The sequence below is a fragment of the Leuresthes tenuis genome, unplaced genomic scaffold (assembly GCF_036924035.1).
Source record: "Leuresthes tenuis unplaced genomic scaffold, fLeuTen1.0.hap1 SCAF_23, whole genome shotgun sequence".
NCBI lineage: Eukaryota > Metazoa > Chordata > Actinopteri > Atheriniformes > Atherinopsidae > Leuresthes > Leuresthes tenuis.
The window spans coordinates 19,568,592-19,593,209 of NW_027325377.1; the positions used below are offsets into that span (position 1 = coordinate 19,568,592).

The following is a 24,618-nucleotide window of genomic DNA, read 5'->3' on the forward strand; positions in this document are numbered from 1 at the left end:
ATTTGTAATGTTTTGCTGCTTGGGGCTGCAGGGATTATGGCTCCCATCAAACAGAATTTGATCTTTTTTGATGATCATGTTCTCTATATGGTTAAATCCCCAACTTGTGGGAAATTTTACTTTGAAAAGAGTGTTTTTAATTATTGAACTGTTTGCACACCCATTTTTTTTTTTTTAATTTTTTTTTTTACTGATCAGTCAAAATCATCTTGTACTTGTTGTTACTTTACAACCAATTAGTTGTCTCATCAGCTATTGATTATGGCATTACGCAACTTAACCTATCTTTTGATTTCGCTGTCTAAAAACTTTTAAATGGGATAATGTTTCTACTGCAGACAATTTAACTTTATAGTGTCACTGTTGACCTTTTTTCTTTCCTACATTTGCTTTTCTCTTTCAGATCTGCATGAATGGTGATCTCCGGCTCTGTGGGTGATACTTAGTCACCATGAATGACTAGGAACTCAGCTCTCCAAGGGAAATGGCTTGTTTTCTAATATCCCTACCCTCCAACCTGGTGTATGACTCCCACTGCCTGTGAAGGGCCTGTCAGCTGTTTATGGGAACTATTACTGTGTTTGCAGTCTTGAGGATTTAAGCTTCTTTTCCAGGACAGCACCTCTCCGTTTTACCCCCACTGTCGAGTCAAAGCACCAGCACTTTGAAAAAGACTGGGGAAGCAGCAGGACAATGGCGAACAACTCGTACAGTGGGGTGAAGAACTCCATGGTGGAGGCCAACCACGATGGAGAGTTTGGCTGCACTCTCAAAGAACTGCGCTCCTTAATGGAACTGAGAGGCGCTGAGGCGATAAGCAAAATTGGGGAAACTTATGCGGATACTCATGGACTCTGCAACCGGTTAAAAACATCACCTGTAGATGGTACAGTAATCTTTTACTAAACTCAATATATTTTCAGTATGTGTGACCAACAGTGTTAGCAGTGATATTGTTTTAAAGATAACATTGTACACAAATGGTTTGTTAGGCGTGTCATTGACCATGCCTTCCAAATTATGCATACCTTGACATCACTTCCTAGGAAACACTTATATGCCAGACAGGTGGCCAGGCAGGCTGGCTCTGACCTGGGCCAATCCTGGTCTATTTCAAGGCCTGCAGATATGTCCCTCCCTCCCACCCTCCCTCTCTCCTCTTTCACCTCTGTGTCTGTGTGTGTGGTTCTGTGTGTAGGCTTCAGACAGACCAGCTGTTTGCTTGGGCAGAGTACCAGTCTGCAGGCAGGTCATTGTCCCTCATGCGGTGGACAAAACGGGAGACTGTTTGGCTGGGTAGTTATTTGAACAAGGCAGCGAAAGGGTTAATTCACTCCAGCGTAGGTCGTTTTTGTGTTACTCTTTCATAAATAAATTTTTCACCCTACAATGCCAAGAATTGTTGTAAAATTTCAGATGGGTCACAGAACCCACTGAAATATTTTTTTCCTCTTTTTTACCTCTGTCTGAGGTTGTCTCTCAATAGACAGCCTGCTTAATCGCCAGTATGACCTTGACTGAACTCTAATGAGAGGGGATTTTCAGTTTGATCCCAGATTAAAACGGCACCACATATTCACTGTAACAGCAGTAGTCTTAAAGCAAAGGGGGGTATAAAATTCCTGTGCCTCATCAAATAGGCAGAAATGGGATAAATACAATGCTTTAGTACAATTGAAAGCATCTCTTTGTGGCTGCAGTCCTCCCCACACTATTTAATTCTTCACCTTTCATTTGTTGACAGTAGAAGTGATGCACAGTGCAGTCTTTTTTTATTGCTGCAAGGAGAAGTTACGGAATTGGAATTCAGCTGTTTGATGGGTGTGAGTTGCCTAAACATGCATGTGGCTTTCAGGTTGGTGAATGTAGACTCCTGTCATATTTGTAACATGAGTGACACTGACTGTATTGTTACTATATTTTCACCCCTGCCTGCTCAGGTTCCACAAGTTGTGTATTTAATGTGAGATAAACTGTGATTCATTAGCCTGTTAACACTTGTTCTAAGGCACAAAGACATCTTATCACAATTTGTCTGTTTTACAAGCGTGTGAGTGGGTAAATCAACTGTATGTAAGCTTGTGTGGAGGATCAAACATAGATTCTTTCAGCTTCCTTTTGCATGTATCTATATATTTTCCAGTCATCCTGCAAATTGAAGCCAGCTTTAACATAGTTTGTAGAAATAGTTTTTTCAACTTTCAATTTTTTCAACTTGTGCAGTCATTTGTAGCTACAATGCACAATGTTAAGCTTGACTGGGTCCAAATCTTGTTTTCTCTTGCAGCAGGTGCCGTTCAAAGTGTTGTGCAGCCACAGATTTTTGACACTTTGGTTTCAATCAGCTCATTCATTATTGGCTTGGGAAATTAAGCCATCATTTAAGATTACAGGAGCCTGACAATTGAAAAGGGATTTCCAATTAGTTGGTCGGTCATTTCTCAAAGCTCTTAAGCCAATCCTTCGCTAATCCTTCACATTTCCGAGCTCTTTTTTTTTTTTTTTCATCATTCAAGCATGACTGTACTTTGAGACTGTGCATATATATTCACTGTACTAGTTTGCAAAATTTGAAATCACGGCCTGCTTGGATTAAGCTAAATGTAGTTTAGCGTGCCAGTACTGCCATTTTTTTTAATGTCACCACACAAGGCTGTTTATTGCCAAAAAGCTCCTATTTGGTTAGATGCCAATTCATTGCGACTCGGATTAATTTTGATAATTAGCAAACCGAAGCTTTGAGTTTTAAAAGGTTATTCTCACTCCATTATAGATTGTATCATTGAGTCCTGCCACAATCTTATTCATGCATCTGTCTGACAAATGTAGTTAAATCAGTTACAGTGATGAAGAGATAAAAACATAAAAGCAGAGGGGTATTAATGCACTTAAATATGAAAATTAGGATCATTCTTTTAAATTTGTTGTTTTAACATGTGTCTTTCTAAACTGTTGCCACTAAGGTGAGTGTCACAGTATGAAGTAGAAAGAGAGACTTTTTCCAGCTGGCCTCATGTTAATGGTGTAAGTTTACTTCCTCTCTGTGCACACTTCTTTTTGTACACGGCTAAATTTCAGTTTGGCCTCTTTTAGCATTTCTCTTTTTGTCTCCTTGTTGCATTGTTGGATATCTATCGATATCATTTCAATGGGAGAACGAGCATGTTTTGAATGTGAAATAACTTTATTTGTCATACGGAGTGCTATTCAACATGTGGAATCGCTGTAAATTAATTTGCCTCTCCCAAGCCTGACATTAGCAGTTATGACCATTGTCACATCACCTTAAAAGAAGCTCTTAGATGAGGTCAAAATGGTGCTATAAAAGTGCAATTCAAGTCCAGTTGAAATCAGTGTTATGGGAAACTCCATTTCTTCCTTTTACACTCATGCTCTCTTACAGGGACAGCATGCCATAATAGTGGATTCCTTGTTTCTGTTGCTCCATTAACCACCTTAGCCCCTTATTTAATGGCGTGTTAAATGATAGTGCACTCCATTGGGATTCAGGGAGCTGGTACAACTTGTCATAAATTCAGAATTTCAAAATAACATGGTTACAACTTTTCTGAGGTCTGTGAATGGATGTATCATTTTGGCCAGAACCTGCTTCTGGTGCTTGTTCAAATGGAAAGCGGAAGTATGTTGATCCACTCGCAGAAATCTCTGGCTTGAAAACTGATTTGAGAGCACAATTGGTTTCTTGTTTACTTGTATTGAATTATCACAGTTGGACAGCGAAGTTGTGGTTTGAACTTTTGATGGTTTTTGAGATTTTTCTTTAACCTTAATCTATGAATTTGATAATGGTTAAAACTTTGTTTGTGTTAGTTCTGGCAATTTGAGTAATCTGTAATTGATCAGTTTTCTAGAACGTTGTGGATATTAAATCTTTATAGACACCGTACCATTTTAAGTCTTTGCTCCAGTATAGCCAGATGAAGTATCATCTTACTCAATGGTCTTCATCACAATTCCTGACTTGATTGGTTATACTTACTTTTAAGTACGTCACATTTTCACATGAAAATCTTTTTAAAAGTGCAGCAATTATTGGAGCTTTTAAAAGATGACCTTACTTATGTATTCCATTGTGAGCAAATTTATGAAATCATATTAAAAGTTAACTAAAATGCAGTTATGGGCTTAAGATTCACTTATTGTGTTTTAATATATTTTACTAGTTTTTTTTTTTTCAATTTTCTTTAAACATTTTCCCTCCTCACAATTTAATCTCCACTCGTTACTCTTATCTTTAACCTAATAAGCTGGTGTTATCATGATAAAGGGTAATCTGTAGCATGAGCAGCACTGATAGATCACGTTATTAAGTTATCCTAATGTCCCTGATGGGAGCAATATATTTGTATACCTAGAATAACACTTTACCTTTTAGGAGCATAAGCAATTGCTTCCCCTTTATTTATATATTTTGTTTATTATTAAATGTATTAAAAAGGCCACAGGGGAAGCTCTTCCAAAATATGGAAGACACACAAACATGATCAATGGGCTAATTTATCAAATTCAGTTCTCCAACTTCTCAAAATGCTCTAAAATTGTACTGGGTTTGTATATTGTTTTTACATCTTAAACATTTATGGGAAAAACAGTTGACACGCTTGTCATTCAGACAAAATAAAAGGTGATGTGTGGAAGAAAAATGGACTGCAGTGATGCTTGTTACATTTTGCCTGGTTGAAATCCAATGAAAGGCATTCAATAAGCTTACCTACATGCAAGACAACAGTGTAGCGTTCCCCTTTTCTGCATTTTGTAGGAGTGCAAATTGTACATTATTATTGTGGAAATGAGTTGTTGTTTTTTTTTTATTTGTCTGGTGAAGCATGTTTTGTATAATGTGCAGTGTTCTGGGACTATTTACACACAGCAATGTGGGAGCTGTGTCGTTTAGTTACGATTGACCCATAGTGCTGGTTTACCTTGACCCCTCTCTGTGGACTAAAATGACACTCTGATGGGTCAGCTGGGGACAAGCATCCAAATGAAATGGTTAATGATTCGCTGCTTGGTTTGAGAGCGAAAAAATTATCCAAAGGCCAAGGACAGCCTATTTTCTGTTTGTGTATCGGATGGAGAGATGACACCTTGATTGTCCTCTGCCACTTGTATTTATTGTTTTAATACAAAGGGAAAATGTGGTGTAAAATTGAATGGGGTATTAGCTGTCAGCATGTTTTCATTAGAAGCTAATGGAATTAAAGGAGACGGTGAAAGACAGCCAGGAAGCACTAATAGGCAGCTATGCTGCAGCTTTTTTTTTTTTTTCTCTTTAATTTCCTGTGCTGATGAGTCATCACTCTTACCTCCTTTAGAAAAGTATGTTAGTATTATGTTGTAATGCCAAATTAAACATCTAACTGATGAGACAGGATTATTTTCCGCAGATTATTTTCATTGACAAGATTAGAATGAGCAGGGAAATTTTAAAGTTTCAAACGGAGGCGAAAGCATTCCACTCCAGGTCTGACAGAAATGCACACATGTTGCATCTGGTCTTAATGGGTAAAATGGTTACTTTATGTTTTAGGAATGTACTAAAATCTCTCATTGAGAACTGAAGTGCGAACCCACTGTTGTCATTTGTGTGATTTAACTGTAGACCTGCATAATGCAAATGAACTACATACACACTGATCGTTTTATTTTTACCGAAGTAGCTGAAACCATGTAGGGTGAAATCACTCAGGGCCACAGAGCCTTGGTGTATGTTTGCAAGCGGGTATTATTACTATTGGCACCCAGTAAAATTTCCCTTTTTGTGGTTTGCGCACAACACGTAACAGTAAAGGCTTTTGTACATTTAGTCTACCGGTAGTTTGCCTTCATATCATCATTCCTAATAAATTTAAATAATAATCCTGAGCTGTTCTGCATTCTGGCCTTTCAGAAAGTTGCTTTTGCTGGAAACAGAAACTTTAGCTACTTGTTAGAAGTGTAGCTACATAGCTTTTGTTTGAAAGATCTTCATGCTGTTAGTGCTTTTGAGTTGACTTGAATGTCTTATCCCAGAACAACAGTCTATCTTACAGATTCTGAAATTAGATGTGGTGTCATGATTTTCAAAGTACCTCTTGTCTATGTGTGTGTCTGTCTGTCTCGTCTCCTTCTATCTCTCTGTTTATTTTCTTTATTAAGACGCTGCTGTATCCTGTGCAGCATCCCTTGACCTCTCAGTATCTCTACTCTGTTAGTCGGTCTTTTGCAACAATCAAACTGGACCCAAACCCACCCCATCTGCCTGTCAGTAGCAGTTTCCCAGCCAGTCACTCCTCCTGGGATCCCAATTCAACTCCCTCCTCTCTTCCACACTAGCTCACACACAGTTCTACCATCCAGTCTGCACAGTCACCCACTCACAGTCAGCATGAATAGGACTGAAAAACTGTCATGTATCATCAAATGTGCGAAGGCTCTTGAATATATCACTGTGCCTTGAATGCGGAGGCCTTTGAATGGTTTGCTACAGAATGCACCCTGTGCACATGGATGAATGGGTCTCGGGCCAACCAGACGTGTAATGTGTCAGAGATGGCATTCTTACCGCACAGCAATGCGTATAGGCACTCGCGTGTCTAAATCTGATTCAACCTTTCGTTCGTTGGTCATTGTATTGAGGGGAAAAAAAAGGTGTTTGTGGGATTAGATTTGACCTCGGCTCTCACATTCTTTGGCTTGACTGAAAGAGGTGAAAGTGTTTGATGTGCCCACAGAAAGCATGTCATTGTTGCCTAGTATTGTCTCCTCCACAGTGTCCTGTCAGAAATGCTGATTCCTTTTGGAAATGATGCTGAGGCCCAGTGCTGAAAGCACAGTTTGCTGCCTCTTACTTTCCAGAGACAAGCTTGCTTCCTGTGAACTAAATGCTTACAGTAACTCATCCATCTGTGATCAAATTATGTGGCACATAATTAAGGCAATCTTTTTTTGTAGAGTGAATATTTGATGCTTGTTCCCCGATTAGATTCCAACAAAACCAAAAATGCTTTTGTTTTCTCTTCTTTCCCTTCAGGCCTAAGTGGACAGCCTGCTGACATCGAGAAGCGGAAAACGGAGTTTGGGCAAAATTTAATACCGCCCAAAAAGCCCAAAACCTTCTTACAATTAGTGTGGGAGGCGCTACAGGATGTCACACTGATTATCCTAGAAGTGGCAGCCATAGTTTCACTAGGCCTTTCCTTTTATAGACCACCAGATGCCGAAAGAGAACGTAAGCCACGACTTTTTATCATAACAATTCTTCTGTTGAATATTGACACCTTTAAAGGCAAATTTCATACTTTTAATTTTTTTTAGCTTTCAAAAATATTCATCTGATGCTTGTAATCGGTTGCTTTGTCAAACTCTGATAATCTGCTTCGTAAAATAGTGTATTAGGAAATCAAACGTAGTGTTTAACATGGGATTATGTGGTGGGACATTTCTTAATGAACCTTGTGTAAGGAAAGATTTACCCCTGTCCCTCTGCAGACTGTGGAAAAGCTGCTGGTGGTGTGGAGGATGAAAATGAGTCGGAGGCAGGCTGGATTGAGGGTGCCGCCATTCTTCTGTCAGTTATCTGCGTGGTGCTGGTGACAGCATTCAATGACTGGAGTAAAGAGAAGCAGTTTAGGGGCCTCCAGAGCCGCATTGAGCAGGAACAGAAATTCACTGTTGTCCGTGGAGGACAAGTTATCCAAATTCCTGTGGCTGAGATTGTGGTCGGCGACATTGCACAAATCAAATACGGTAAGGGGGAAACCGTTTCTGAAATCAGTGTCATAAAAATGTTTCTTTGAAGGAAGAAAATATGTCGGGTAAGAATGTGTTAGATTGTGTAATCTATGGTCAATTTGAACAAATAACAGCACGGTTTATTTTGTTTCTTTAAAATGTTTCTCCTCAAAATTTGAAGGCCTGTTTTGTGCATTTCAGGTGACCTCTTACCCGCTGACGGAGTTCTCATCCAAGGCAATGATCTGAAGATAGATGAGAGCTCACTCACGGGGGAGTCAGACCATGTTAAGAAAACACAAGAGAAAGATCCAATGCTGTTATCAGGTAATGTTAAGTCTCAGATATATATTGGTTTTCAGATGTGTTTCTCTCGTCTTTAAAAGAAGACAAAGTTTGTGATTGAAATAACATTTTGATCACAAACTTTTTTTTTTTTTATCTTGAAATGTATTGCTCTTTGGATCCCTCTAAAGCTGTGGGATGTCCCACCACTTTCATTTGAAAAAACTATAAATAGATAAATCCGCCTGAGCCCTGCACATATACAGCATATGAATTTGTTGGAAAGGTTGACAAAGGAAGCCACAAACGATGGAAAGTGACAATGTTGGGTGATGTTATAGGACCTGACAATAACAAGAATGCATATTTTTATGCGATGGCCAACACACACACTCTTAGACAAAGAGTTAACAAAATAAAATGCTTTTATCTGTAGTACAGTTTGTTTTCTCTGATTTACAGGGAGGGATTTGAATGTGGCATACGTGTGAAATCACTACTTGTGCAATGTCATTTGCATTGTATAAATTACATCACCATGTATTGTAAGATAGTAAAGAAGCTTTTGAAGGTCCGAAATTTTTGTGTGAAATTTGCCAAAACTGAGCAAGTTTAAGGAATGAACTATAACATTTGATTGACATCTAACTAACTGAGCTTGATTATTTTAATAATTTCCATTACCAACAAAAACTAATCTGATGCATATTTATTCGTTTTATTTAAAGAATCACACAACCCTTTTTCAAGGCTTGTCATATTAAAAATCTGGGTCACATCCTTAGATTCGGTTCGGTTGTACAGACACACTGGCCAGTGGAACAAGAGTCTCTTACCGATATCGATTGTTGTGATTTAAAAACAGTGCCATCTATGTAAAATGCCATTATGCATAATAAGGATAATTATGATGATGTTGATAACAGCATTATTTCAGATAATTTTGGTATTTACTATCAAATACTAAGAACAACTAAAACCACTCTGTTTTGATCAATCATGCTATTCCAGCTGCAGCTCCTGCTGTGGTGCAGTATGCAACTTCAGTTCTGATAATGTGGAAGTGAATTGGGGTTCTTATCCTGCTGGTCAGTGAAATTGGTTATCGGCCATCTGATATTTCAGTAATAGTTTTGTTGTATTCTGTGTTGAGTCCATTCCTTGTGCAGAAAGCCTTTCACCAAAGTGCTTGTGCTGCTTAATTGCATTGTCTTTACGGCTGTACTCTTTCCCCCTGACAAAAGAATAAGATTTATTTATTTTTTTCCATCTGGCTCCCGATTGGCACACATTCAGGACTCACGAGTCTTGTGTGCACGTGTATTTGTGTGTTTCCACGTAGAACTGCTTTTCGATTGAGCTCGCCTTCTTCTATTGTCTTCTAATTAACACGGCACTATGTAATTTTGAAGTGCTTTCCACTTTTTTTCTTTTTAGCATCTCACTCCTATCACGTGAATTTAGCTTGCGGTACTCTTTTGTTGTTTGCTCTTTCTTTATGAATTAACAAGATTGTCCAGAGTGGAATGGAGAGCCAGAGCTGCTCCTGTGTTGTTGCCCGTCAGAAATGCATTAATTCATCAAGTCTTACAATAGGTCTTTGATTAAAGACTGTTGATTAAAGGTTTTGAGGGTATTTGCATCAGTGACAGTTTCTTTCCCATTCCTTTCTAGTGCCTCACTTGAGGATTGTGTCAAATATGGGATAAAACTACTGTCTATAAACAAACACACGATGTCTTGTTGGAAACATTGTAACACACTCCATGTCATTTATTTAGAGGATATTTTGTTTTCCACCTCTGTTCAAAGGCACCCATGTAATGGAAGGCTCAGGGAAAATGGTGGTCACTGCGGTGGGTGTCAACTCTCAAACTGGAATTATCTTCACTTTACTTGGGAGAGGCGAAGATGACGACGAGGATGACGAGGAAAAGAAAAAAGAGAAAGAAGAGAAGAAGAAACAAAGAAAAAGTTAGTCTGCTCCATAACTGTTTGGCCTTGATATTTCTTTTTTTTTCTTTTTCGATTAGAGCTATAAACCCAGCATGCAGACATGCTCATGGGTGGTCATGAATTCAGATTTGCCTTTTTTTTTTTACTCCCAGTTTAAAAGAAAATAATCTTTTGTTGAAACTTGGAAATGGTTTTTGCCTTGGGGGTGAAGTTTAATCACAGTTCTATGCACATGAGAAACACTGGTTTGACAATGTTTAATCAGTTTTTATGCATTGCATGATGTCGTTTTCTTTTTTTCCACAGACAAGAAGCAGGAAGGATCTGTGGAAAATCGGAAGAAAGGTAAGTTTGACGTGTATGTGGAGACTTGCTGCCGAATAAAATGACCTTATATCTTTGTGCCTACATTTAAGTGTAAGGCTTGAGCTTTATCAAAGTTTCCCTCCCAGTTGACCAGTGCAGAGTGTAGGTTAAAACCACAATTAATTGGCTGCAGTGGTTTTTTTTGTAAGTAATGAGGAGTTACATATTTTTGCATGACCCCATGTCAGCATATATTTAGTACGGGGTGTTCTTGGCTATCCACTGAACTGTCTGGCCCTCCCTTCTGTCTCTCTCTCTCTCTCTCTCTTCTCTTTTCTCGTCCTACTCTGGCACATTGTGCTTTGAGCAGCAGGTGCCACTGAATCCAGTTATAGCGATTAGTGATGAGGAGATTAAAGCCATGCAACAATTCTGGGGCCAGAACATCTGCTTTCCCACCCATCTCTCGATCTGACTCTGCCTCAGGCCCCAACAATTAGATTTCTATTGATGGCCCATACTAAACTGTTAACAGTCAAACCGTAAGAGTTGCGCTGTTGCAGTTTCACTGATGGTAATGAGGCTGTTTAGTCGTAATTCAGCCAGCTTGTCGGACTTGTAGTCCCGCTGGGACTGTGTGATCATTGGTACTTGGGTCTGTGACCACAACCCTGGCGCTGATCCCTCATGCACAGATTCCCTCTGCCTGCCAGGAATCAACAGTAATCCTTTAGACTGAGATTACACTGACCATGTAAGTAGAGAGCAAGCCACCGTACACAGCAGCTGCAGTAGTTCACTGTTCCTGTCGCATACATTCACAGCTACTTTTCATAGAATAGTACAGTAAAGAGCCACCACCAGTGTAGACACTGGCTTATTATGCTTTTAAAAGACTTTGTTAGTTGCACAAGACTCCAAAATATTATAAATTATGTCAGTTGTCCCTTTTTTTTCTTGTCCCACCCCTGATGGGTCACTGACCACCGCTCGTCCTTTGTTTTCTTGCCATTGGAAACTTTGTGTCTCGAAAATTATCTCTTTAGTTGAGGATTTTGGATTCCCTTAACTTCAACAGCCAAGGGAGGGGGGTTCTTGAGGAACGGGATGAAATAAATTTGTAAGAATTAAAGCAGCAGCAACAACTGCTGTGTTTACTGTCAAAAGAGGACGCAACTCCTCAGACGTATCTCTTGGTTTCTTCCTACTTAACCTGTTCTTTAAATCTCTAGGTAGGTGTAGTAGGTGTATGGAAATGATTTAAATCTCTCGGCTAATTACTGTGCTCTCAGATCACAGCAAACATAATTACCATGACAAATCCCAGGTTTCTGTCGGTTATAAGGAAAGAGGAACAAAGCATGCAAACATTTTGAGTGATTTTCCATCCTCTCGTTTTATCATTAACACAGTTTTCCTAAAATATAATGTGCTGTGGGATTATACACACATTATTGCCACCAAACAGCGGTTTTGTCAAACTGATCTTCAGCAGTTTGTTGTGATGTGTCGCTAAAAAATGAATCCAAACCTCTTTTTGTTTGTCCCTCTAAACGTAATCTTTTTTTCATTAATCTTTGATTCCTTGTCTGAAAAGCTTTGAATATGATGTTGCTTTGTAAACATGTCCAGTTTTCTTGGCATCCCTCACTTTAGCGAAGCGTAGTATTTTGCTCTATTTCACCAAACAACTTTGCCTCGTCTGCTTTGATGCAGCTAAAGCACAGGATGGTGCTGCGATGGAAATGCAGCCTCTGAACAGTGATGAGGGAGCTGATGCAGAAGAAAAGAAGAAAGCCAACCTACCAAAGAAAGAGAAGTCCGTTCTTCAAGGCAAGCTGACCAAACTAGCGGTACAAATTGGAAAAGCTGGTGAGTCAGACCAAATCGCTCGACCCCTGGCAGGGTTGAATGCCGTCAAACACTCATTTTATGTGCCTGTACTCTTGTATCTTCACATTTGCTTGCTAAATGCCTTAGTCATACAGCGAGTATATAAATGGGATCTACTTAATGATACATGTGATGTTCTCTCATTTACCTCAGGACTGGTTATGTCAGCCATCACTGTCATTATCCTGGTGGTGCTGTTTGTAGTAGATACCTTTTGGATTCAGAATCTACCGTGGATCAAGGACTGCACGCCCATTTACATTCAGTTCTTTGTGAAATTCTTCATCATTGGCGTCACTGTTCTTGTGGTTGCTGTTCCTGAAGGCCTGCCACTTGCTGTAACAATCTCCCTGGCATACTCTGTTAAGGTAAAGTCTGCTAATTCTGCCAAATGACTTGTGTCAAAGCTGACCAGCTTACATTTTAGCCTATTAAACCGAGCAGGTCAGGCTGTTAAGACATGACTAACTGATACCCTTAAGCCGTGCTATGATCCCGTTTGTTGTTCTGAAGTTGTTTCCCTCCTTGTCCTACTACTTTAAATTAAATGATTTTAGAAAATATCCTGTTAAGTTTCAGAATTGTAACTTGATTTTTGATGATTTATCTTTCTACAGAAAATGATGAAAGATAACAACCTTGTTCGCCACTTGGATGCCTGCGAGACCATGGGCAATGCTACGGCCATTTGCTCTGACAAGACGGGCACTCTCACCATGAACCGCATGACTGTGGTGCAGGCCTTTGTAGCTGATAACCACTACAAGAGGGTCCCTGAACCTGAAAACATCCCCTCCTCCATTTTAGACATGCTGATTCTTGGCATTGCAGTTAACTGCGCCTACACTACTAAGATCATGGTAGGCATGTCAAAGAGCAGTCAGTTGGTAAGATACACTGAACAGCGAGTGGCTTTTAGAAACTTACCTTACTGTCTTCTTGCAATGTTTTTTTTCCATCAGTCTCCGGAAAAAGAAGGAGGTCTGCCACGGCAGGTGGGTAACAAGACCGAATGTGCCTTGCTTGGCTTTTCTTCTGACTTGAAACGCGACTACCAAGCTATCCGCAATGAGATCCCTGAAGAGAAACTGTACAAAGTCTATACCTTCAACTCGGTTCGCAAATCAATGAGCACCGTATTGAAGATGGCTGATGGCAGCTATCGTATGTTCAGCAAAGGAGCTTCAGAAATTCTCTTAAAAAAGTAAGAACCGTTTACATCCTATGTGCTCATTTAACTCATTTATATTTTAGATTGACTGGTTGACCATTAACTTAGAGACATGTTTGCAATCAGTTCTTTATATGCAAATATTTAAATTCATCCAAAGGTTGTTTTCCCCTTTGTTCCTGCTGGCCAGACTTTGCAGTGAATGATATGTGTAATGGCTTAAGCAGCTAAGAAGTTCAAGTGCGTCCCACCCAAGCCCCTTACGTTGCGACTTAAAAACAGGCTCTGAGAAAATGAGCCGGTAACAGCTCTGTAAGCCTCTTAACCAAGCAGGCTTCTTTTTAACCCACAGAGGGCTTAGTGTGGCTTCTTACTACAGCAGCACACCATTCAAATGCTTTGTCTTCTCCCCCTCCCTCACCCCTTTATCTAATCTAAATTACTTTTTTACATTTTGAGTCTGTGCTTATCTCCCCCTTCATCCGTGTCTCTCAACTCTTTCACTCCTAATTTCTTTCATCTTCTAAAATGTTGCCCTCCTACACTTCTTCGTACTTACCTCTATACATTTTTATTTGAGTGTATGCTCTCTACTCCCACCAGGTGTTATAAAATCCTGACTGCGAATGGTGACGCAAAGGTGTTCCGCCCACGGGACAGAGATGACATGGTCAAGAGGGTTATTGAACCCATGGCGTCAGAGGGCCTCAGAACCATTTGCCTCGCATACAGAGATTTTCCTGCCTCTGAGGGTGAACCTGACTGGGACAATGAAAATGATATCCTCTCTGGACTGACCTGCCTCTGCGTGGTTGGCATTGAGGACCCTGTGAGACCAGAGGTAAGTGGTTTCACGTGGGCAAAAAGTAAACAAGTGCCGAGGTCGATGTCATACACCAGATATGTTCGACCTATAGTGTTGATTTGCTTGAGCGTGTACTAAAAGCATCTCAGTTTCACCAATGAGGGTACAGCTGACGTCTTAAAAATATGGGGAGAACTGTGCATGTTTTCTAACAACTTGTCCTTGAAGTTATTTATGAAATTGCAGTCAGTTGTTGAGAAGAAAAGGGACAGAAATAATTTTGTCTTGTGAAAAAGAAAAAAAAGAAGAAAAAAGTCTAGAAGGAACCATCAATTCTTTCTCACCTTCATACAGTGGGCCAGTCACTGGGAGATGTAGGTGTGAATGTCAAATTGTCAGTTTCAGAAGCTAGAAAAATGGTGCCGCATGCCCCTTCCCCCCCTCCACCCCCCGGATCTAGCCTTAGAAAGGTGGCAGAACGGCTATCCTAAGTTATTTGACCATCTGACGAGCACTGCTGAAAGGGCATGCTGCCAGCTTAATGGGGCTTCCTCCACCGGTCACGCAGGCTTTCTAAGTAAAGCAGGGAGATTGAGTGATGCGTTGTCAGCCATTTTTAAATGCTTGCCATGAGTTCTTGCCAGTACTGGAGTAGTCATTTTGAGGCTCAAGAGGAAGTAGTCCCTCAGATAGACAGAAGATTAATGTGTGAAAGAGAACTTGGTGATTGGTTTGACTGTCATTTATTTACTTTGGCTTTTTGCCATTTTGTGCTGATCAGCTGGGCTGGAGTCTTAACCGTTAACAATGCATTTGGTTTTGAAGGATCAATGTAACTGCAGTGAGAATTATAAAATTACTACTTTACTAAATGGTGAATCTTTTGACTTCTCTGCACAAATGCTTTTATCAGGCTGTAATTCTTTGGAGTGAAATGCAAAGATGATGTATTTTCCTCCTCCTTTGTGTTTCCTCGAGGTTCCCGACGCCATCAGGAAATGCCAGCGTGCTGGCATCACAGTGCGGATGGTGACTGGGGACAATATCAACACAGCTCGAGCCATTGCCACCAAGTGTGGCATCTTACTGCCGGGAGATGACTTCATCTGCCTCGAAGGAAAAGAGTTCAATCGCAGGATACGAAATGAAAAAGGAGAGGTGGGCCAAGGCAAAGTACTCTACCTCAGAAATTCTTCAGAGGTATACAGTTGGGATTCTATCACCGTTTTGTTTTGGTGTTTTTTTAGATTGAACAGGAACGTATCGACAAGATCTGGCCCAAACTACGAGTACTGGCTCGCTCTTCCCCCACAGACAAACACACCTTAGTAAAAGGTAATTTTGTTCTAAAGGTATGACTAGAAATTTGAAGGGGGAAAAAAGTAATGAACTTACCCGTTTACTTTTTAGAATGTTGTTTTTACAGTATAGAGGCCTCTCTTTGAATATTAATTTCTTCTATTTCAGGGATTATTGATAGTACAGTAGCAGAACAGAGACAAGTAGTTGCTGTGACGGGAGATGGAACAAATGATGGTCCGGCTTTGAAGAAAGCTGATGTTGGCTTCGCCATGGTTAGTTTTGTTTACCTTCTTTTATTAAACTTAGTCTAATTATAAAGATGAGCAAGCTCTTGTTTATGCTTTTAATGACCCGATATATGACTGGGTCACAGAAGCTGTTTCTGGAAAATAAAGATCGCATCGAAACATGGCAATGTTAAGTTTTATCAGATGCAGACAGATCCTTGATCGTCTTCTTTTGTCTTCAGGGTATTGCTGGAACAGATGTCGCCAAGGAGGCATCAGACATCATTCTGACCGACGACAACTTCTCCAGCATCGTCAAAGCAGTCATGTGGGGACGAAACGTCTACGATAGCATCTCTAAGTTCCTCCAGTTCCAGCTAACTGTCAATGTGGTGGCTGTCATTGTAGCATTTACGGGGGCCTGCATCACACAGGTTAGCCACCAACATATTCTCTCTGCAAGACGTTGCAAGTCTTAAATATTTAGTATTTTTCACCATTTATCCCCTCGTGCCTTCGTAACTTAATCATGCTCACAGTTGTGTAGCAGCTGTCAGTATTTGCTCACATGCAGTTTGTTTTATGACATTTTAAATTTCTTTACTGGATACGGTGAATTTCCCCTGATATTTGAGATGTTGAGCAATGTATAACCTCAATTTGTACCTCACTCTCTGCCACCAGGACTCTCCTCTGAAAGCAGTACAGATGTTGTGGGTCAACCTTATCATGGACACATTTGCTTCATTAGCTCTGGCTACAGAGCCTCCTACAGAATCCCTGCTGCTAAGAAAGCCATATGGCCGTAACAAACCTCTTATTTCACGCACCATGATGAAGAATATTCTGGGTCAGGGCGTGTACCAACTAATCATCATTTTTACACTGCTCTTTGCCGGTATGAACAAGTGGCCTTTAATTCTACTGCATTAGTGTGCTACATTATTTCCGTCAAATGTAAAACTTAAATCCGTCAAATTCTGTCTGATTTATTCCGCAGGAGAGAATTTGTTTGACATTGACAACGGCAGGGATGCACCCCTTCATGCCCCACCCTCTGAACACTACACCATTGTCTTCAACACCTTTGTACTGATGCAGCTTTTCAACGAAGTCAATGCCCGCAAGATTCACGGTGAAAGGAATGTCTTCGAGGGCATATTCAACAACCTTATCTTCTGTAGTATAGTCTTTGGTACCTTCATTATCCAGGTAATTTTATTTTCCAGGTGCAGATGCTGATGACTCATACTAATCATCTAACCCAAGACCTATAACTGCAAATGTTAAGTGTAAAATTTTGCTCTGAATGCTTCTTCGTCACTTGTTCCCCTTCTAGATTGTAATAGTGCAGTTTGGAGGGAAACCATTCAGCTGTGTCGCTCTGACCATTGACCAGTGGCTGTGGTGCACCTTCTTAGGCTTTGGCTCTCTTCTATGGGGACAGGTATGGGAAAACAGCTGTGTTCACCTGTCAGCAATATATGAAACTGTGGTATGACACTGCCCCCCTGTGTTGGATTTAACTGAGCAAAGAAGAGCTGTAACAGGGCAGTATGTTCTACCTCTGTGAAGTTGTTTTATATGGTCTCAGTTTTGATCAAATCTTATGATAAATACTTATTAAATTAAAAAAAAAAAAGTGCTTGTTGTTAGTTTTAGTTCGAGACTGAAGGTTTCATAATCGGTGCTGCTGTTTTTGGATGAAGACTTTTATTTCTCTTGCCCTTATTGTCCACATTTCCGCTCCAGATCAGTGCTCATGTTATTATCCCCACTGAAAAGTTCAAAAGAACTGACACTGTCGGCATTGCTTGATGGAGCCCAAGTGAATAGGGCAGCACTGTGTGTGCGAGTTCAGTAAGCTCACATTTGTCAAACTGACTCCAGTGTAAAAAGGACCGAGATTATTGGTTCTGAACCAAAGTGCGTGGCCCTTTTATCCCTTAAAATGAACACTGGAATTTTAGTTTTTTTTTCTACAGAAGGCAACACATCATATAATTCTAAAGCATGATTTAGTCTCCATGCTGTGTTGTCATTTTTCCACACTCCCCACAACAGTTGGGTTGGATCAAAAGCAGAAAAGCAGCCGAAGTCCAACTGAACCTGTATGGTGCTAAACTAAGGTCACATAGCTGTCGGTAAATATGGGATCTGTTCTGATTTTAGCATGTTGTGTCAACAGTACTTGGATAGCTTATTTGATTTGACATATGAAGAGCTTTTGTGATGGGAAAATAAATCTTGAGATGGACTTCTCTAATAAACGAGAACTTTCTATAATTGTAAAACGGACGAGTTCTCAGACAGCCAAAGATCTTCCACTCCGTGGAACATGATGCTTTTATTTAAATGAGTCATTCATCAACACAGACTGGTTGGTTTCACTTTCATTATGCACATGCTTGCACTGGCTGTAACTTCAAATCTACTTTTTCTCTTAGTCTTCTAGCTTTACAAGTGCAAAGTCAATCATTTATGATTTTTTTTTAAAATGGGAAGGTTTGAGCTCCTAAAGTAATTTCTATTTCATATTTATAATTTATTTGTATAAAATGTCACTCAAAATGACACTAACCTCGATCATAAGTCTCATGCACATGCTGATGTCTTCCAGGTGATCTCCTCGATACCCACAAGCCGCTTAAAATTCCTGAAGACAGCAGGCCACGGCACCCAGAAAGAAGAGATCCCCGATGAAGAATTAGAGGAGCTGGACGACATGGATGAGATTGACCATGCTGAGCGTGAGCTCCGCCGAGGCCAGATCCTCTGGTTCCGAGGCCTCAATCGCATCCAAACTCAGGTAAAATTCCCCAGAATTCCCTGCGTGTCACTCACCACAACACCCAACACAGAGGGAATCAAAAGCCATAAACCTTTTAACTCTCTTTTGCTCCTCCAGCTTAAAAATCTGTTTTGTTCTATCTCTCTGCATTCTTAAAGAATGGCTTTTTTTTTTCTTGTTCTGCTTCTGAGCTAAAGCAGGTTCTCTTCCCTTTTTCTGACTCAGTCTGAGTCTATCTGCTGTAAAACCAACAAAGTGGTAAAGAGTTACTGATGAGAAGCAAGCGAATTGGATTGGACGGAGAGCACGTTAGAGCAGCTGACTGTATGACTATATGTCACGGCTGTAGCTGGAAGTATGGAAGGATTCTGCAGAGAAAAGAGTGAAAGTGAGATCAGATTGTGGAGTCAGAGCTTCCCGCAATCAGTGCCTTTAAACCCAATCATTGCCTTTTTCTCTCTCTTTTAACTATGCCTAAATCCAATTTGGAAGTTACGTTTTTTTCCTATGGTTACTGGTGCCTTTTCTTTATTTTTTTCTGTCTTTTCGCTCTCCTCTGGCTGTGTTGTTTTATTTCCTCTGGGCTTTCTCCTGTCACGCTGTCTGATTCTTTGCAGATGGATGTAGTGAGTGCGTTCCAGAGTGGAACTTCCTTTCAGGGGGCTCTAAGGCGGCAGGCCTCCAACTCCAGCCAACAACAGCACGATGTAACCAATGTTTCTAGCCCTACACATGTAGCCTTTTCTACTACTACCACTTCTGCCACTGCCGCCAACACCGCTTCTGCCACTGTGGGGTGTGAGTGCGTGTTCTCCTTTAGTGCATGAGACTTTTATTTTTCTTTATTTTTCTTCCTTCTTCTAACATCTTTCTCCTCCACTCTTATTCTCACCTAACGTTCAACTATTACTCTGTCATGCTTCTTCTAATGTCCCCCTCGTTTACCTCAAAAAGACACCAAAACCACATCTTCCATACTGCTTTGATAACACTGCTGTGTATAAATATATATCTGCATATATATACATGTACCCTGTTAACCTGGTCGCTTCTACCGTCAAGGTGTTTTCTCTGTGTCATCATGTTTTCTGTTCTGCAACTGCTTTGGTCTCAAAAATTGAAACTTTTTACTGTTATCTTGGTGGGAGGGGGGTAATGTGTCTGGTTGTATTGGATAAAAAATAAATAAAGAAAAAATGATATTCTGGATTGACCTTCACCAGGTTTGTCTGCAGCTGCCTCAGTCTGCTCTGTGCCTCCGTAGCACTCATGGGTCTATGTCGCCGCAGCTCTCTAGTCCCTAGTCGGGTAAATGTTTTGAGTATATGCCCATGATCACGGTCTAAAAACAATAGAGATTACCCATGACATGGCTCTGTGTGAGGAATCAATCCAAGTGTCAGTGGATAGCTTGTCAGTCAGTGGAGAGATAATGACCCCTTTCTTTCCAACTGCAGCCCTCTGTGGCAGTTTGCTGTGAAACAGAGTGTGTGCGCTTTCCTTGGAGGAATCTCCAGTTGCACCCAGCGGTAATAATAAGCTGCAGTTGCCAGGACACAGCTTGTTGGTGTGTTTGGATGCAAATACTTGAGAAAAGTCGCACAGCCTTTTTTACTTGAAGCCATTCACAGTGTTGAAAGCGGATCCGGATCATTTGACGGTGGCATTTCCAAAGGCCTTCCTCCTCACTGTGCCCATAGAAGGACTCTGTGCTTACTGACACTGACTCTGTTTCTCTTTCAGACCTTATCAGACAGATCATCTCACCACCAGAGGATCTTAATTGTCTTACAAAAAAAAACCCAGCTTCATGGATTAAATGATTGTCTACTTTAATGTGTACATTTGTCTTTACATTAACAGCAGTTGATGTTTAGATTTTTTTTTGTTGGTGTGACTCTTTCAGATTGAGCTTTTTCTTTCAGGTGTTCTTTAATGTGTCTTTAATGTGTGTGAATACTCGGTTGTTGTTGGCAGAATGTGTTCACATTGCGGTGTGTTGCAAATTGTCCAAAAAAAAAAAAAAGCAAAAAAAAAAAAAGCAAAGCATTGAATACCACTGACATCCCACATATTCTTCTTTAGATTCTGTGAAATGTGTCATGGGCTATACTCAAAGGTTTACTACCATTGAACACAAGGTAGCACCGCGCTCTGCATGGGTTCAAAGTCTCTGGTCTCGTTTGTGAGTTTCTCTTTGTGGCGTTTTGGATTTGTATCCCAGCTTGTAGACATGCTTGGCTGCCGCAGCTTTTCTTTGTTTTTACTCCACACACATGAGCCGTAACTGACCACCCCTTCCTTTCTTTTGTCTTTCTCTCTTGTCAGCTACTTTCTCTACCTTTAGCACCTGTCTTCCTTTCTCTCTCTTCCTGTCCTCCTCTTTACTAAGCATGTCCAATAACGTAAACCGCTGGCCAGATTAGGTTCCCTTTCTTTCCACGGATGTGTTCTTGTATAAAGAACAGCAGTCCTCTTCCTTCTTGGTCACCACTTGCATTTTGATTAATCGAACACTGGCCTCTAGCAAGTACCAAAACACACACTGCATTAAGTTTGTTGCTGATTGTACCTTCGGTATGATGTTTACCGATTCATCACCATTGAGTATTACTAGTTTTCCGTTAGCACAGAGTGAGTTTTCTCAGAAACACTATTAATCTGTTTTCAATCTGGTCTGTCACCCTTTATTGCAACTTGAAATCTTTTTAATACCACAATACCGCTTTGTGAGTTTACTTGTGCACCTTAGTATGTTTATTTTACCCCATTGATTAGGCTCTAATCTCAGACATTTTCACACTTTGATCAGCCTTTTTTCCACTGCATGGTGCTGCATTGAGGCACCTGGTAACAGGTACCACTGCGGTCGAGGTTCCAAACAAGCTGAGAGGGTATTAAAAGGTAACGCAGGTGTAGGCTTTTAACCGGTGGGGTTATATTTGTGTACAAGTTTCCAATCCTCCCACGTGGCTGTTTCCTGTCCCGTCTCTGCGACACGCTTCACATGGTGCCTCTGTGACAATGAGCTGATCCCACCGGCATTCAGAGTGTATTAGCTGAGGTGGAAAACAAAGAAGAGAATACTTCCACAGTCGGACCAACCATGCAATGGAAAACTGGCATGTGAGAATCATGTAGCTGCTAACGCAGGGACAGAAGTTTAGCAGCTCCTTGTAATACATCTGAGTGAAACTAAAGCTGGTTTTGTCACTAACATGATCCACATGAGTGAGAACAACTAAGCATCAGTTGACTTGTTTTACAAGTTGTAGATTTAATAGATATAACTGCTGACGTGCACGTGTCTCTAAGAGTCTCCCACCTCACATTTTTGGTTCTGAAGCCCCTAAAACTCGCCTGTTATTGACCAAATAAAACCTGCGTTTTTATCTGTGACGATGTCCGGGTGTGACCATGAAATGTGTGTCAGTGCCCAATGTGCCTAACGCTGTGCCTCTCCCGCTCCCCTGTCCCTTCTCCCTCCCTCCAGATCCGGGTGGTGAAGGCATTCCGCAGCTCCATCTCCCTCTATGAGGGGCTGGAGAAGCCAGAGTCGCGAACATCAATCCACAACTTCATGACCCACCCTGAGTTTCGGATAGAGGACTCCGAGCCTCATATTCCCCTCATAGACGACACCGATGCAGAGGACGACGCTCCCACCAAGCGCAATTCCTCCAGCCCCCGCAACACCACACCCACGCCGCCCTCACCCTCGGCCACCACCACAGTCGCCCCCACTACTCCGGTCTCTCCCTCCCCAAATCAGAACAATAATGCTGTGGAAAGCAGCAACCACCTCCTCCCAGAGGGCTCCAAATCAGGAACCCCCTCAGCCCCAGGGAGCCCACTACACAGCCTGGAGACCTCCCTTTGATCTGACCCCGCTCCACACGTCAGCACCTCTTTTCTACTTGCCACCAAGGAGCTCAACTCAGACGAAAGGGACGAACACATGGAGACGAAAGACGGAGGGCTAGATGGAGAGTGGAGTCTAGTGTGAGCTTGGCTTGGGCTGGACTAAAAGAACAGCAAGCATTCAGAGGAATGTATGGCTTGGTGTGGATTCTTGGTCCTTTTTTCAGTTTTTTTTTTTTGGGTTCCTATTAATACCTTGCTGCATCACAAGGACTCTGTCTACACCCCTCCCTCCTTGGTAACATTTGTTTTTCTCAGTAACAAGGGGTGATTATAAACTCAGATTGAAAGTGACCTGTTTTTATTATTCTATTATTATTATTGCTATTATTTCAATTGAGAAGAGGAGGTCCTCCTCCTGGCTTGAAGATCGTCTGTAAGAATATGAAAGAACCTTTAGCTTCTCTTTTATCTGAATGGTGTTGTATATTTATCTCTTTGGCCCTCGCTCATTCAAAACTTGTTTCTGCTCCATCGGCTGTTAATATTTTGGGTTATTTATGTTTTTTTGGAAAAAAAGCAGGTCTGTTTACAAAGTTTGTAGATACTTTTGTTTTTCTGTTTGTAGGCAAAAGAGCTTCCTGATGTTTAATGCAGAAAACTGGGACAATAGAAAATAAATGAGAGGATTATTTCAGATACTGCTGTATTTTCAGGAAAAAAGGGTGTTTCTATTGAAACTTAACTATTTTTGCCTGCAAGTTTTATTTGTTATATATTTGTAGATAAATATAGAACCTTCTAGCCAAACCGATAAACACTAAGGCTTGTATAGAAAAGAGGTCCACGGGACGAGATGTTTTCACAGGAGACAGGGTGGGAAAGACGATAAAGGGCCTCTGTCCACTAACATTGTTATATAAATATTTACTTCTTCCATTTCTTTGACAATTTTCATGTGCACAAAAACCTTGAGTTCTGGGTTCTCTGTTCATTCATTTACATTGTGTTTGACAATTTCCACATGTTCAAAGTACCGATTATTAAAAGGGAGTTTAGAAAATATCGGGGGGGGGGGGGGGGGGCCGTATTTAGCAAGCATCTCACCCAGAATCGGGCTGAAAGTCGGGGGGAGGAAAACGAACTCTGACCTTTCAGCGAGGAGAGGTTCTCCTTTTAGATTTGTGGAACAATGAAGTGAAAACATCCGCGTTAAAGCGATCGTTCGAGTTCAGACTGTCTCTCCGTCACGAGCTGTTCGGCCACTGCATCTATTTATTTCTCGGTGAGACGTTTATACGGACTAAACATGAATGTGCCTTGGCTACGACCGTGATTTAGACAATTTCACCACCTTCAGGAACCTCCTTACAGATGAAGAGCACTTACTTCTACAGCTACAAGCAGGACCAAATAAGCTAATTCCTAACGTTTTGGGTGGGTCAGTGCTGATTTCTTTCCTTTGGATGCTTGACAAGTACGGCCCCTGGTATCATTTCTGAAATGTTTATTATTTTTTGTCCTCCTCAGCAACTCATTCAGCCCCCCGCCGATGTACAATACTGACATTTGTTTACTCAGGCATAGAGAAAAAAGTATTTAATTTAAAAGGAATCTTTCAACAAAAAAAAAAAAGAAGAAAAAACAGAACCTTCTTCAGACTTTGTGTATGTAGGTAGCAAAAAAACATTGTCTTGGGCAGAAAGCAAATGAATCACTTTCACATTTCATCCTTTTTAAGCTCGCGCTGTAGGGAGAAATTGAATCTGACTGGTTTGTTGGAATTTTTTTTTAAAAACCCAGAGGGGGGAGGGGCTTTTATCTTTATTTTCAAGCCTGTTCATAAGACTCCTTTCACTAATAATAAATGTTTCTGAATTTGGTTTTGTTTGTAAAATATTTTTGAAACCTGATGTACTGGAAACGCTACAGAATTGGACAGAATTGTGCATTTTTCAAGAATAAAGACTAGGCATACACTGGTATCTATCTGCACAGGGTACTTTATTTCATAGGGTTCCTTGGGAGAAAACGAATTTTGATACAAATCGTAATGGAAAAAAAGATCTACCTTTGTATTTTTATGACAACGCCGATGATGCCGTTCATCGTGCTAAAGCAGTTTTTCGGGGGCGGGATTTTTGGCCACTAAAATGTGTTTTGTTCTGGAATATTCATCTCAGGGTGCAAATGATGTGAAAGAACAGGCCTGTTTTAGTTTGAATATTAGCACACTTGATAAATTTTGGGACGGTGCTCGCCAACCACACGGGATTCTTCCTGCAGC

General features: G+C 40.8%; 1 protein-coding gene across 2 annotated transcripts in view; it reads left to right on the forward strand.

Moving 5' to 3' along the window:
• atp2b1a (ATPase plasma membrane Ca2+ transporting 1a) overlaps positions 1-24,119 on the forward strand; it is a 34,661-nt gene extending 10,542 nt beyond the window's left edge. The window contains exons 2-22 of one of the 2 annotated variants that reach the window (XM_072377869.1): positions 404-886; positions 7,034-7,231; positions 7,492-7,749; positions 7,936-8,061; positions 9,832-9,993; positions 10,282-10,320; positions 11,998-12,153; positions 12,328-12,542; positions 12,792-13,034; positions 13,137-13,378; positions 13,949-14,186; positions 15,129-15,308; positions 15,398-15,485; positions 15,618-15,724; positions 15,922-16,113; positions 16,364-16,577; positions 16,680-16,891; positions 17,019-17,126; positions 18,300-18,488; positions 19,088-19,177; positions 21,964-24,119. In XM_072377869.1, coding sequence (XP_072233970.1) covers positions 694-886; positions 7,034-7,231; positions 7,492-7,749; positions 7,936-8,061; positions 9,832-9,993; positions 10,282-10,320; positions 11,998-12,153; positions 12,328-12,542; positions 12,792-13,034; positions 13,137-13,378; positions 13,949-14,186; positions 15,129-15,308; positions 15,398-15,485; positions 15,618-15,724; positions 15,922-16,113; positions 16,364-16,577; positions 16,680-16,891; positions 17,019-17,126; positions 18,300-18,488; positions 19,088-19,177; positions 21,964-22,350 — 3,837 coding nt within the window. In that variant the 5' untranslated portion in view covers positions 404-693 and the 3' untranslated portion in view covers positions 22,351-24,119. The remainder of the gene's footprint in view (positions 1-403; positions 887-7,033; positions 7,232-7,491; positions 7,750-7,935; positions 8,062-9,831; positions 9,994-10,281; positions 10,321-11,997; positions 12,154-12,327; positions 12,543-12,791; positions 13,035-13,136; positions 13,379-13,948; positions 14,187-15,128; positions 15,309-15,397; positions 15,486-15,617; positions 15,725-15,921; positions 16,114-16,363; positions 16,578-16,679; positions 16,892-17,018; positions 17,127-18,299; positions 18,489-19,087; positions 19,178-21,963) is intronic. The other variant, XM_072377870.1, reaches the window with a different exon arrangement.
• The last annotated feature ends 499 nt before the right edge of the window (positions 24,120-24,618 follow it).